Below are 14954 nucleotides of genomic sequence, written 5' to 3' on the forward strand. Positions count from 1 at the left end.
AAGTTTTAGATACCTTGCTTAAAAATATTCCTCATATAATGACATATTTGAAGCATTTCATATCTTAATATCTTTATTTTATGCTTTTGTTTTTAGCCATCTCCATATCTCTCTGCTACCAGGGACGAACTTTCACAATTATCTCAGGTATGTGTATATATTTAAATAACTTAGTATAAAATCATTGATAGTTTTGAAGATGCTTACTCAGCTTAGAAACTTCAGTAAAATCTGTAGAGATTATTCATAAATTATCCTAAGCTCATAATTTAAATAGGTTTAAATGTATTCTCATTTAAATTAGTTCATATGTTTATATAAACATAGGCAATGCAAAATAAATAAAATGTATACATGTAGTATATTATGAGAAGAAAGTGTGAAAATAACAGAAATTCTATTCTAGATAGCTTATTATTATAATTAAGAAAAGTATAAGACACAAGTCATGCTTAGTAATATGGCTTATAGGGTTGTGAGTGTATTTGTAAGAAGGAAGTGGAGCAGACATCAGTTCCTCCAACTAGAGACCAGAAAGTAATTGTACACCTGGCATTCTTTTAGTGGCCATTATGAATTTTGATGGTAAATTTGATAATAATTTAGATTTTGTTTAAAAAATTTTAAGCTAAACCATGGTTTGTTCTTCTGCTATTCAGGGTCAATACATTTTTACAAATGTTCTGGAAGCATTTTCATGGCCCTTTTCATAGAAATTTTCTAGCTGGCTGTGAATCCACTTTCAAACACTGATAGTGATGGCATTGTTTTCTACAAACTGCATGTCTTAAAAGTGGGATTTAAGGCTGGGTTTCAGCATTGGCATAATGATCCACATTTCATTGCAGTCAGTATGGAGTTCCAAAATGTATTCTCTTCATCTTCAAATTGCTGGAGGAGAGAACTAGCAGTCTGTATGTCATCACTTTGTCCGCGTCTGTCAATATGCATAGAACCTACCAGGCATATGCCTTGCTATAGTGCAAGTGTTTTTTCGCAATGATTTCTTAACTACCGACACACTGACTGAAAGCATCAATGCAAATTCTTTGATAGTGATGTGCCTGTTTTTGTGAACAACTGCAATTACATGATTAATGTTTGTCAGGGTGATAGATGTTCCACATACTTTTGTCTTTCACTGAAGTACTTACATCACTCAAAGACTAATAGAGTCATAGAGAGAGACTCGTATTGTGTTTGGAGTTTCTACCAAATTTCAGGTGATTGGACTTTTTTCGAATGAGAAATTTGATCATATTGCCTTGATCCGTGTTCCAAGACAGCTGTTGGTCACTCATCGTTTTCGCAATTGCCAGACTTGACTGAGCAAGTTCTAATCTGTGTGAGAGGACCCAAGGATCCAATTCACCCAAGAACACACAGCACTATGCATGGGTAATTGTTTGTAACCGCCGCAACAGCCCACATTCATATTTGAATCCCATTGCATTAATTTTATTTTGAATTTTAGTATAAATATTCATCCGGAGATAATTCTTGGAATAAGAAGTTAGAAGAAAGGTATTTAGTAATACAATTTATTTAAGCTGTATGTTAATTCAGATGCTAAACTTAATTTTAATTCATTAAATCCTTTTTATTAATAAGAATTAGAAAGTAACTGATTTATAAACTTAAAAAATAAAGGGAATAATCAAAAGAACTGAAATTTAAATAATTTGATTAAAATTTTTTATTTGAATTCAAGACTTTTCTGTATAATTTTTTTTTTTTTTTTTTTTTTTTTTGTGAAAGATTTATATCATGTTCTCTTTCATCTCTAAAATATTGTTATAAATTTTATATGTATACAGTTAACTGTAATTCAGTTATTTTGTTGAAGTTCATCTAATATTTATATGTGATTCTTTTTAACGCTTCTGAGATTTTTTTAAAAATTGTTTTATTTGTATTTTCTAAGGATAAAACTGGATTTAACTCATTTTTATTTCATTTCATTTAGTACAAAGCTGATTATCTAATTGACAGTTTTATGGTAGAAAACTCCTTGTATGTTGCTTCTGGTTCTAATCAGTAAGTGCTGTTTTTATAACATTAAATCAGTTATTTATATATAAATAATATGAAATTAATTGATTATATTATTATAATCTTATGATAAAAAGTTTTACATTTTAATATTTGATTTTACTATATATTCTTGATTGAGTATTATATATTTTCCTTTAGTATGACAAATAGAAAATGAAACTGAAATTTGATTTTGATTCTTTATAATTATATATAGTGTATGTTCTGAACAATTATATATAGTGTACTTTAAGTATATTAAGCTGACTAAGCTTATAAAATGTAATATATTTTAAAAGCAGATGCATTTGTACCTTATCTGAAAATTTCAGATTAGATTCTGACTTCATAAATAGATATTTCAAAAAAGCTTCTATCATTTTTACTATTTAATTATGAATTCTTTTGCAGGGGAGTTGTTTATTTGTATAGTGCTGAAACAAAGAAACTACAGCTTTCTTGTGAATTACAAAATGGTCATAGTGATGTTGTTCGATCAATATTCTATAGTGAAAAGGTTAGTTATATTTTATGGCTTTTATAACATTTGTAATAAATTTGTAATCTCTATTTATTTATTAATTTTATATTATTTATTTTCAGTGTATTAAAATAGCAAGCACTGACATAAAATAAGTATTAGTAAAAGGAAAATACATCATGATAAAATTATGTTGAAAAATAGCATATGTTTTTGATAAATTTCAGAATGTAAGCCATAAGTCATTTCTTCTTGAAGTCCAAAATGCAATTTGAAGAATGTATTCTTATTATATTTTTGTACTACCCGAGCAATGTATTTCTGGCAAAATAGGCCAGACTACTGTCCTCCAGAAGATGCATTTTTGAAGCCATAATAGCAGTTGTTTGAGCAATGTTGTAAATAAGAGGCAACAAATGACCCTGAGCCATTTTATTTAGATTTTGTCTGTGACTATTGTATTGTTGAGGTTTGCTGCTTGGTGATTAATGTTATCTGAGTAGTTCTGTAATCTGCAGTATTCCTTGCTTGTTAAAGAAAATATTAGTTAACCTGCCCTTTCTTTTTGGACTGTTTTTAGCTGTGTTAACTACTTATATAGCCCCGTTTAGCTGTGTTAACTACTTATATTCACATGCAACGTTCCTTCGCATAGCTCCCGTGAACGGGCTGGCTGCATGGGCGTTTTCGTGGTTTTCCCCATGTGTAACGTGTATATGAGCCAGTTTCCCTTAGAAAGTCCTCCACGAAGGCATCCGTCCTCTTAGGCAGATAGCCCTTGTGTGCTTTGCTGGGATTAAATACACCAAATACACCAAACCTTCGCATAGCTGCCCATTAGCAAGAGGAGAAAAAGGAGACATGAAGGAGTTTTGTCTTTAGGACCCATTCAGAAGACCACGGTATTCTTTCCCTTTACACACATAAGCCACTGTGAACAATCACATCACAATCGTGAATCGAATTGGCTGATTTCTAATACTGTTTGCAATTTTTTAACATTGTTTACTGTTATTACTTTCACACTGGTACCGGAACTTTCGTAATGTTTCCCAAAAAAGTCATGCTTTATTATTATTATATGCTTTTATTTAGCTCTCTCCTGGTGCTTGTCAGTATGGTTAAGTCATCAATATTTAAACTGCTTTTTGATAAGGTATTGGATTCAAACTTTGTACATACACACTTCTTGGATGTGGTGTCACGATTTTGATATTTAGAGATTAGATTTTTTTCGAATTTAAGTAATCTTAAATTTGAAAAAAAAATTGAAAAAATAAACTGAAAATCTCGTACAATAATTATTGTTTGCATCATATAATTTTTGAAAATTGCAGTTACATAATAGGCTCGAATGTTCTGGAAAGTACTGGTCTAGGGGGAAAATCCTGAATTGCAGAAAGTTAATTAAAGGTTGCTGGTTCGCATAGAGCAAAGCTGTCCTATTTTTTATATTTTACTCATATATTTCTTAGCATTTAATTTTAAAGACTGATTTTGGTATGTAATATTTTATTCTTTTATTTGTTTAAAATTCTAACATCCAAAATGTATTATTATGAAGATTTGAAATTTTGAATGGCATTAACCCCTTACTCGCCGCAAAATTTTGACAATATTTATTCAAAAATCATCAATTTTTTTATTAATGTTTTTTAATGCTTATGAAATTTAAAATAAATTCATATAAAACACTATATTTTTATATCTAATCTTCTAAGGTAAATCTTTTTTGTTTTGTCAACCACATCTGCTTGATAAGTCAAAAGGATATCACATAATTCTGGTGAAGTATAATAATTATCTAAGGTGATGCAGTAACCTTGTTTCGATAATGGCATCATCAGAGTCATAACAACTTGTGAAGGTACCGAGAGAGATTGGAATTTAGGATGAAAGAAAGTATCTTTCCCGGTATATATGATAAATGACCATATATAACCAGAACTAGATTCGCTTAGCATGTATGTTTTGATACAAAATTTTGCTTTTTACAAGGGTATGTATTGGCACCAGGATAAACATCCTTTGTACAACATCAGCGTTTCATCTGTGGTAATATCTCTTTCTGGAGTAATTGTTTTTTGATATACTTTATTCAGATGCTCACAGATAGGCCAAATTTTGTAGAGTTTCGGGTTAGGATGATTTTCTGGATCATAAGACTCATTGTACACAAAATGCAATTAGTCCAATACATGCTTTCTTCAGGTTTTTTTACAATACCTTGTAAAACTGAAAGTGCAAGGAACAAATGGATTTCATGTGCCGATATGGGTTTGCATTCTCTTTTACCTTTCAGTTTCCTTTTCCCAACAACATTACCTGATTGCTCAGCATAACGATTAGTCTTTTTTACAATTACATCAACTATTTCATCATTTATAAAATGTTCATAATGTAAAATGCCTGCACTGACTTGAAATGAAATATTCACTTCAGGCAACAATTTGAACTGGAAACGTGGAGGAGAAATATCTGGGACATCCGACATAATTTGGTTCCATTGGCGCCCTGGTAAAAGTTGTGCGGGATCGTCACTATCTTCAGGATCCGATACCTCAGAATCAAAAGCATCTGAAAAAAAGTTGCCTTCTGAATCACTTCCTGATTCTTCAAGACTTAAATCCTCTTGTTCACTTGAACTACTCATTTTACAAACATTAAACATGAAAAAGCGATGAGCACTGAAACTGCATCCTTTCAAAATATGTTCTAACAGAAAAAATATTCTGAATCTACATACTATTGTTATCTAATCAACTTACAAGTATTGTGCTACCATCTGTGTAAATGGAATTGATATGGGTACAATAAAAATTGGTATTCCTTGACCTTTTTATTGCAAAAGCAGAGCCCGTGTGAGATACGGGCGTGACAAAATTTATTCACATTGGTTGCCTGTACGAGACACGGGCACGATGAGTAAGGGGTTAAAACAAATTCTTCACTCCCTTTCAAAACCAAAACCATTAAAATGTATTTAGACGATTTTCTATTTCATTTTAAAACTAGCAGTGTTTTATATGATTTTACTTAACTCTTTTATGGTGTTTGTCATTGTGGTCAAAGCTTTGATGTCTATTTAGAACTCAAATTTTGCATACAAACTCACAGTGGATGAAAATGAAGTCATTTTTCAAAGTTCATCTTACATTTTTAAAACCTTCAAATTGAAACGATTTTTCACACATATATTAGTTTAAGGAACAAACTAAAAATCTCTGAATTTTGCTGTTTGCACAATCATAATAGAACAGAGAAAAATCTTCTAAATAAAATTTTAAAGTTATTTCCCTCCCATTTTTAATTGCTAGATTTTTTTTTTTAATCGTATGGAGTGCAACAGAATTGTTGGGAACAAAAAGAGTAATTATTCATTGTTGATATATGGTTTTTGAAGTGAATAATTTGATTGACAACATGTCATTGAAACTAAAAAGATGCAAAGGGTAGGGGAAGAGAGAGAAAGAGAGAAAAGTTCTTATAAAATAAGTTTTCTTTTAAAACCCATAAGATAATTAATTAACTAAAAGTGAAGAAAGAATTAATCATCTGAGATTAAATAATTATTCTCTTTACAAAATTCATGTACAGTTTTATATCAGTAATAATAAAGCAAGGGAGCCTAATAAAAGAAATCTAATAATTGAATTTCGTTGTCCAAAGTATAAGCTATTATTTTTATAAATTTACTAGAAAGCCCAAATGACCGCTGTTCTAGATATTATAAATAACAATCAAAATGATTTGTGCAAAGGTGTCTGCTAATCAAACTAAATTACCCAGGGCAGGCAAAGAGGACGCCCATTTGCTTACTGCCCCTTGGGGTTTCCCGATTTTACTTGCTTAATTGCTTAGAGAGCAATGAAGGAAACCACTGGCGGTACATTTCTTAAGAGCCACCCCTAGCTCAATAAATAAAGGTGATTTAATAAAATTTTAATTCATATGTCAAAGATCTCTTTGTACACAACATTTCTTGTGTAGATCTTTCTATCAATTTTTAAGCTCGCCTTGCAGAGGTCCATCCATTATTTTTAATTTTATGTCAATTCTTTCACGAATTCTTGAACAGGCAACATAAAGTTGACTGTGTCCAAATGCAGGCTCAGGTAAAAAATGCCAACACACTTAAGCGTTTGGCCCTGAGACTTATGGATGGTCATAGCAAAGGCAAGTTTTACAGGAAATTGTCTACGTCTCAATTGAAACAGCAACCCTGTGCCGTGGCAACTTCACCCCATTGGCTAGTACAGTTACGCAAACAACCAATAAACTAATTCAGAAGTCAAACAACAAAAATCAGCGTTATATTTACAAAATTTTCACAGGACTAGTTTCGATGGTTTTACCGAACCACCATCTTCAGCTGCAAAACCGCAAATGAACAAGATAGGAAATGATTAGATAAGATAAGAAAGCCTGGACAAGAATAAGCAAGTGGCACCATCTGTTGGCAAAACCAGAAGTAAAACATAACACATGAGTTTCACATTATGAGCGATAAGATGCCTAATCATTTCTTTCTGTGAATCTGAAACTTTACTGAACTTGAAAACTTTTTCGATAGGAGCCAAAATCTTTGGAATCGAGGGTTTACAGGTTTGTGAGAAGTTAAAATTATATTTTAGAATTCTCTCTTGTTCTTCTGAAAGACTAACATTAGAAATATTAACTATTGGCTTGATGTTTACAATGGGAAGATTTTTTGAACTACTTGAGCTGGAAGACTGTAAAAGAAGTTTTTCGAATTTAACTGCAAGGGTGTTTTTATGACTGTTAACTGCATTCTCCGTTCTAGACCAAGACTTTTGTTCAAGGGCAGTGAATTTTGGATATGATTTAGCGAGTTCCAGATGAAGCTTATAGAGTTCATGTTCAATTTTGGACAATTGTTGACATGTATCCCTTATCACGGACCGAAGTAAGGCAAGCTTGCAATTTAACAGAATTCTTGAAACGTGACTTGAAGGTTTTTGATTAGATTTGATTTGAATAAAATTGGGGATCAATTTTTTACATTTACATTTAAGTAAAAAGTCAAGATGATTCAGGAATTTTTGCCGTTTCAGGCGTAATTTAGTGAAACGATTAACGGATGAAGGCATGATAAACAATGTAGATGTTATGTCGAGAATTTCAATTATTAATATGTGTTTTAAGTCATTATTATTCTAATATTTTTATTTGTATTCAGGTGTATTTTGATCTGGGAAAAAAAAAGTATTCTTAAGCTCTTAAGGTTTTATTTAACTCATTATTCTTGAGTGGGAATTGTAACAAAGGCGAGAGACGGTTGCGAGGACACACATCTGGTTTATGGCCGTTTCACTAACAATGTCGCCCTTTTAGCTCATGCGTGTGAAACGGAAGTTGCTTTCCTGTCGCTTTGTAAGTTTGCAGTTTTATTACTTCAAGACAGTGGGGGTGGCTGGTAATTGGATTTTCGTAAAAGCTTATTTTCACTTGTTAGTTGGGGGGTCTATTTTTTTTCTCACGTTATGAGTGCAGATGTTTTTCGGATTTCATTGTCAGATTTTCTGGTGTTTGATTCGTCATGGGTGTATCATTTTCTCAATTTAGATAACTTAAAATTCCGGGATTGGTAAGATTTAATTTTATGATTTTTTTGAAAGCCTATGAACTCACAGAGGCGGAGAAACCGAGATTTCCTGGGTGCTTGCACCAGGCTAGAGTTCATTCTGATTCTGTTTTCTGATTCTGATTTTCAAGAAGAGTAAGAGGAGAAATAGCGGGGGCTTGACCCTTCGGGTCTTGCTTCTCGCGAGCCGCGTGAACAGCCGGCAGAGGGTATGATTTTTCTCTCGACTTTTAGCTGGCGAGAATTTGCGTTGGTTTAAGGCATAGAGCTCAGAAGAAGAATTTCGATTTCTCTTATCCCAAGAATTGTTCGGCAGATTCTCTTGGTGATCCTGACATCCTGATGCGGTATTCCTGTTTTTTTACCGGCTTTGACTTCCTACTTAGAGTTTGTTCCAAAGGTGCTCTACGCTTATGGTGAGTTTCGGGGTTTCCATAATGAAAGAGACTCGGGTAGGACCCTTCTAAGGTGTGCGTTGCTGTTTATTGTGCCCGTGCCAGCTGCGTCAATTTTTTTTCATCATTCCATGCTCTGGAATTCATTTATTGTAAGGACAGCTTCAGTGGTGTTGCAACCAAGTCATCTTTAAAATTCGCAAGAACTGTCTGCCTCCATTAACGATGATTTTGTGAATAAAGGACAGCAGGAATAATGTGGTGCTCGAGTAAACTTTGGACGCTGGACGATCTGTTGAACTCTCTAAAACTCCGTATTAATCCGTCGATGATGGCATTCTCGATCTCTTCGAATGGTCAACGCAATGAGTAGGACGATCTGTTGAACTATCAGCACTCCATATTAATCAGTCGATGATGGCATAGGAGTTGAATGTATGAACTTCACCCTGTGAGTGAATTTTTTTTCTGTCTTTTGTATTTAAATTGTAACCGAGTAATGATACTATATTAATATACGGTACAACCGCCTAAATTGTGAGTTATGTAATGTTAAAAAAAATTTAGTACACCTAACATGAGTATAAGATTTAAAATGATATATATGTTAATTTACATCTTAAGGTTAATTTGTAGGGGACTGATCAGTTTACCTAGTTATCATATGTTTGAATATTCTAGAAATTAATAAATGTGTTTGATATGTATTTTATGTTTCATTTGTTTAATTTAGTGTAGTTTCTGTGGTCTGTCATGTCCCTCCATTTGTTTGAGCCGGGGGGGGGCTTTTAAGAAACATGGAGTTTACTTGAATTTGGAGTTATTGATTTTCCCTTTACATAGGTTACTCACAACGCAAACCTAAAAAGTTAAATTGTACTATACCACTATACGAATGTTTATAAGAATGTCGAAATGATATATGAATATTATGAAATAGATTTTGAATGTGAATTATCTGATTTTGATTTTTTTTTTGTTAATTTATCTGGCACCACAGTGAGTCAGTTAAGTTTAAGTTATAATGGAATAAAGTATTTAAAATAGAAACATAATTTTTTTTGGATATAACATAGAAAATCAAACTAAATTAACTGAGCAATAATAAAGTACACACAAAACAGCAGAAAAATCCCTCACTGAAATGAATAGAAAACAAAGCGTTTGTAAGCAAAATGCATGAAATCAGACAAGCAAAGCACAATATCCAAATGTACAAAACATAAACATAACTTGAAAATTGCAAAAAAGTACTCATCGAAACTCGTACAATCACAAAATGGTGGCCACACCACGTGCAAAAAAGAAAGCAAAATATAAGCCTGTTTGGGGCTTCTATAATTAAGACACAATAACACGCTGAATAAATACTAATTCAGAAGTCAAACAACAAAAATCAGCGTTATATTTACAAAATTTTCACAGGACTAGTTTCGATGGTTTTACCGAACCACCATCTTCAGCTGCAAAACCGCAAATGAACAAGATAGGAAATAATGATTAGATAAGAAAGCCTGGACAAGAATAAGCAAGTGGCGCCATCTGTTGGCGAAACCAGAACTAAAACATAATTTCTCTAAAAGCCGAAGGCAAATTTGGATTGGAATTAGGATCGTTAACTAGAACAGAAAGATTTTTATGAATGTGAAATGCCTCTAGAAAATCCAGTTCTCCAATGGAAGATGTTTTTTGAATAATTTTGGCAGCAGAAAAATTGAAAGTGTGATTTTCGGACCAACAATGTTGAGCAACAGAAGACTTCTGTGTTTCCTTTTTTCTAACATATGCCTCATGTTCTTTGATGCGGAATTTTAAGGCTCTCTTAGTTTGGCCAATGTAAATTAAACCACACTGGCAAGGAATCCTATAAATACCCCAGGAATTCATATCCGGAATGGGGTCCTTGAGTATAGAAGTCGGAATTTTATTGATGGGAGAATAAACAACCTGAAAGTTAAATTTCTGCAAAATATGTGCAACTTTATAGCTAATTGATGGAAAGAAGGGAATGACAACAGAATTTTTATAATCTCCTAAAATGTATTCCTCTCCTAAAAGTGGTATTACTTTCTGCCCTATTGTATCAAATTTAGGTAATGCCTCGTATCCATTAGCTAAATATTTAGTTTCTAGATTTTACACTCTATTAGACAATAACATTTACACCACAAAAAATTCAATAGAGTTTGTAAAAAAGGTTAAAAACATATCTCCTAGTAATTTATTCATGGTTTCTTTTGATGTAAAATCATTATTCACCAATGTCCCAGTGGAGGGTGCATTAAGATGTCTAGAAACCAGACTTCGCGAATTTCATTTCTCTTGCATCGAAATTGATGAGCGAATTTCTCTCACTCAACTCTGTTTGAAACAAACACATTTTGTTTTCCAAAATAAATATTACAAGCAAACTGAGGGATTAGCCATGGGAAGCCCCCTTAGTCCCATCCTGGCTGATATCTACATGCATTATTATGAATCAAAATTGTTTGAAACTTTAAACTTCCCGGCATGGTTCCACTACGTAGATGATACTTTTACCCTGTTTGAAAGTAATAAAGATGATTTAAATAAAGTTCTTTCAACAATGAATTCTATTGATCTTGCTATTCAGTTCACTTTTGAACTTGAGACTTGCAATTCTCTTCCGTTTCTCGACATTCTGGTCCCACGTAACACATCCAACTTCAGTACTACAGTTTACCGTAAACGTTCATCGGTTTGCCTTCCACCACACTTTAAATCATGTCATCCGACTAAACAAAAGTTAGCTTCATTTTATTCCTATGTTTTCCGTGCTCTTCAAGTTTGCTCCTCCAAACTAGCCCTTGATGAAGAACTAAATTATTTAAAAGCAATAGCTATTGACAGGGGCTTTTCACCCAACATTATTAATCAAGCAGTTAAAAAATTCTCATCTCAACACACTAAAAGCCACACTCTTATTTTAGGAGATTATAAAAATTCTGTTGTCATTCCCTTCTTTCCATTAATTAGCTATAAAGTTGCACATATTTTGCAGAAATTTAACTTTCGGGTTGTTTACTCTCCCATCAATAAAATTCCAACTTCTATACTCAAGGACCCCATTCCGGATATGAATTCCTGGGGTATTTATAGGATTCCTTGCCAGTGCGGTTTAATTTACATTGGCCAAACTAAGAGAGCCTTAAAATTTCGCGTCAAAGAACATGAGGCATATGTTAGAAAAAAGGAAACACAGAAGTCTTCTGTTGCTCAACATTGTTGGTCCGAAAATCACACTTTCAATTTTTCTGCTGCCAAAATTATTCAAAAAACATCTTCCATTGGAGAACTGGATTTTCTAGAGGCATTTCACATTCATAAAAATCTTTCTGTTCTAGTTAACGATCCTAATTCCAATCCAAATTTGCCTTCGGCTTTTAGAGAAATTATGTTTTAGTTCTGGTTTCGCCAACAGATGGCGCCATTTGCTTATTCTTGTCCAGGCTTTCTTATCTAATCATTATTTCCTATCTTGTTCATTTGCGGTTTTGCAGCTGAAGATGGTGGTTCGGTAAAACCATCGAAACTAGTCCTGTGAAAATTTTGTAAATATAACGCTGATATTTGTTGTTTGACTTCTGAATTAGTATTTATTCGGCGTGTTATTGTGTCTTAACCAATAATTTATCGGCGACAAGCACTTAAGCCGCATATAATAAAGATATTTATTTATTTCATTTTATTTGTTTTTTCATCATTGCCAGTTGCATATTTCCGAATTCTATTATATATAGATGTTAAATTTATTTATTAAATGTTAAATGCACGTGCTTTTGTATTTTTAAATTTTCTGGCTTAGCTTTCTCATAATATTCGTCACGTGCTGCACTGCACTGCACAGGGAATAAAACAATTTACAGTTACACAAGCAACCAATAAACAATCGGTGACAAACAGATGTTAAATTTATTTATTAAATGTTAAATGCACTTGTTCTTGTATTTTTAATTTTTCCGGCTTAGCTTTCTTGTAATATTCGTCATGCGCTGCACTGCATGGGGAATAAAACAATTTACAGTTACGCAAGCAACCAATAAATTATCAGCGACAAACACTTAAGCCGCTTATATATATATATGTATATATAGGCCTCCCCATGCATTTCACTGTTGTGATATTAGATAGCAGATGCATTTTGTGAAGAGAGTTATTTGATCTCTTGTTCCATTTAAACTATATGATAATATTTTTCTGCTTTTAGTTCATTAATTATTTTATGATTTTTAAACAAAAGCTTACACGAAAAATGTTTTTTATTTTAATTTCCCTGCTAGAATTATTTTTGCATGCACTATTTAGTATGCGCTGCTTAGAGGAAAGATTGCTGTTCCATCAGAAATGGCAGATTCGCTGAAAGAATTCGCTGAATATGTTACTTTATAAATGCAACATTAATGTTACTAAAATTGGCCTACTCAGAATAATGATATCCTCCACATTACAGCCATATTCGTCTCAGTGCTTTGATTTCAAGAATATATCTTATATACCCACATGCAACTAGTACATATCTCTTTAAATACTTTTGTAGTGCATTGCAGTTCCTTCTAATTCTTTTTTTAATGCTATTGCATCCCAGAATGCCTTTTGCATCAAAGCGATAGTTTCACTGAGACTTCAGTGAGCGGTCAAGTGCCTGTTAGCCATGTTTTTTCTTAGAACTAAGCGAATTGCATGATGCAGTGTGGGAAATATCCCCATTTACCCTGCTCGAGAGAGGTAGGAGCATTCTACATTACATTTCAACAGGCAATAAAATCTTGTTCGCCACGTGAATGGGACAAATAGGGAGAACCAGTTTTTGCCACTAGTCGAATCATCTCTTTTGAATAGAGCTCAAAAATTATTATCATTCTGAATAAGCGTAAAATTTTCGGTTCACCTAGCCAGTTATTTTAAAAGAAATCTGCAAACCATAGCAGAACGCAGAGAGAAGCCATAGCAGCAATAGTAAACAGACATAAGCAGTAAAATTCTGTTTCTTCTTCTTCTTCTTCTTCATTTTTTTTTTAATAGTTTGTGTAGCTTTAAATTAAGTGGATTAAAATATAGCATTAGGCTGACAATTGTTTATTAATAAAAATCTTAATAGACCAAACAATTATTCAAGTCTAAATCAAACAATATTTCCTTACTAATGAGTATAATTTCACGTTTTTTGATTTTTACTTAAAGAAATATCAAATTTGACAAGGATCCTAAAAAATTTGAAAAAAGTGACAGCATTTAAGTAAAATCATAATAGCAGTTTTATTAAATATCTTGGTAATTATATTAATTTGTGTGTGAATAATTATACTGTTTCTCTATTAAACGTATTTATTGTTTTGTTTAAAGAAAATTTCATTATATTAATATGCACTTGATTTGCATCTAAAATTAAAACAAAGTCATTAAAAGTTACTTTGTTCTCCTCATTGTTGTCTAGAATGATGTCAAAAGAGTTTTCTCTTAACTTTTTTTATTTTTAGAGATTTTATGAAAAATGACCTTTTAATAATTATATAGTCTTTGATTTATTTCCTGAACATATGCATTTATTTTTCAGGGAAAATTTATTGCAACAGGAGGTGAAGATGGTGTTGTCTCTTTATGGAGTCATTTTTGATCATATTTATTTCTTCTATAACTTGTGTATATATAGATAAAATAAAAGTGAATATTTTAATTGAATTTATTTTAATTTTCTTAAAAAAATCTCTTGAATTTACAAAGATTTTGATAAATTCTTTTATAATACAATATAGTGATTTCCAGTTTCATAGTACAGTATACATAATTTGTAACCAACTGAAAAAAACTGCACATGCGGTTTAAAATAGATTTTGTTTTGAAAATTAATAGATATTATCCCCACCGTTTTTGATATTTCATAAATTTTAACAACGTTACTGTAGAATTCTGATAATCTGCATACCTTGGAACAGAAATTTGTATGAGTTAGCAGATTTTGCAGATCATGTCTCAGGTCATGTCTTTCTCAGTTTAGTTTATATTTTGCATTAAATTTGGTTTGTTTATACATAAATGACACATTCATATCTTAAGAATTATTTAATGAAGATTTACTGAGTACAAAATTATTGTATTTTTCAATATTATTGGTTACTCACAAAATATGAGTACAAGAGGACATAGTGTAGAGATAAAATAGAGACAATTTTTGAGTCAAAGATACAGATACAAGTCAAAGGCATGATAAAAATAAGATATGATAAGATAATAAGATATGATAAAAAGTAGAAATAAAATAGAGACAATTTTTGAGTCAAAGGTAGAGAGAGATGCAAGTCAAAGCTGTGAGTCAAAGATAAGATATGATAAAAATAGAGACAACTCTTTTTGTGAAAGTGCATCAAACAGTTTTATGCAAAAAAACTGCATATCCATCAAGAAAATTACAGTAAAATCT

The 14954-nt window shown here is 32.1% G+C and overlaps 1 protein-coding gene across 4 annotated transcripts in view; it reads left to right on the plus strand.

The window, feature by feature from the left end:
- LOC118190395 (WD repeat-containing protein 89) overlaps nt 1-14215 on the plus strand; it is a 139739-nt gene extending 125524 nt beyond the window's left edge. For all 4 annotated transcript variants that reach the window (XM_085815552.1, XM_085815553.1, XM_035361090.2 and 1 more), the window contains 4 exons: nt 97-147; nt 1967-2037; nt 2446-2551; nt 14091-14215. In XM_085815552.1, coding sequence (XP_085671678.1) covers nt 97-147; nt 1967-2037; nt 2446-2551; nt 14091-14150 — 288 coding nt within the window. In that variant the 3' untranslated portion in view covers nt 14151-14215. The remainder of the gene's footprint in view (nt 1-96; nt 148-1966; nt 2038-2445; nt 2552-14090) is intronic.
- Nucleotides 14216-14954: the final 739 nt, after the last annotated feature.

Source organism: Stegodyphus dumicola, chromosome 4 (genome assembly GCF_044657685.1).
Source record: "Stegodyphus dumicola isolate Sdum_Otavi_A_Nest chromosome 4, ASM4465768v1".
In the NCBI taxonomy this organism is placed as follows: Eukaryota; Metazoa; Arthropoda; class Arachnida; order Araneae; family Eresidae; genus Stegodyphus; species Stegodyphus dumicola.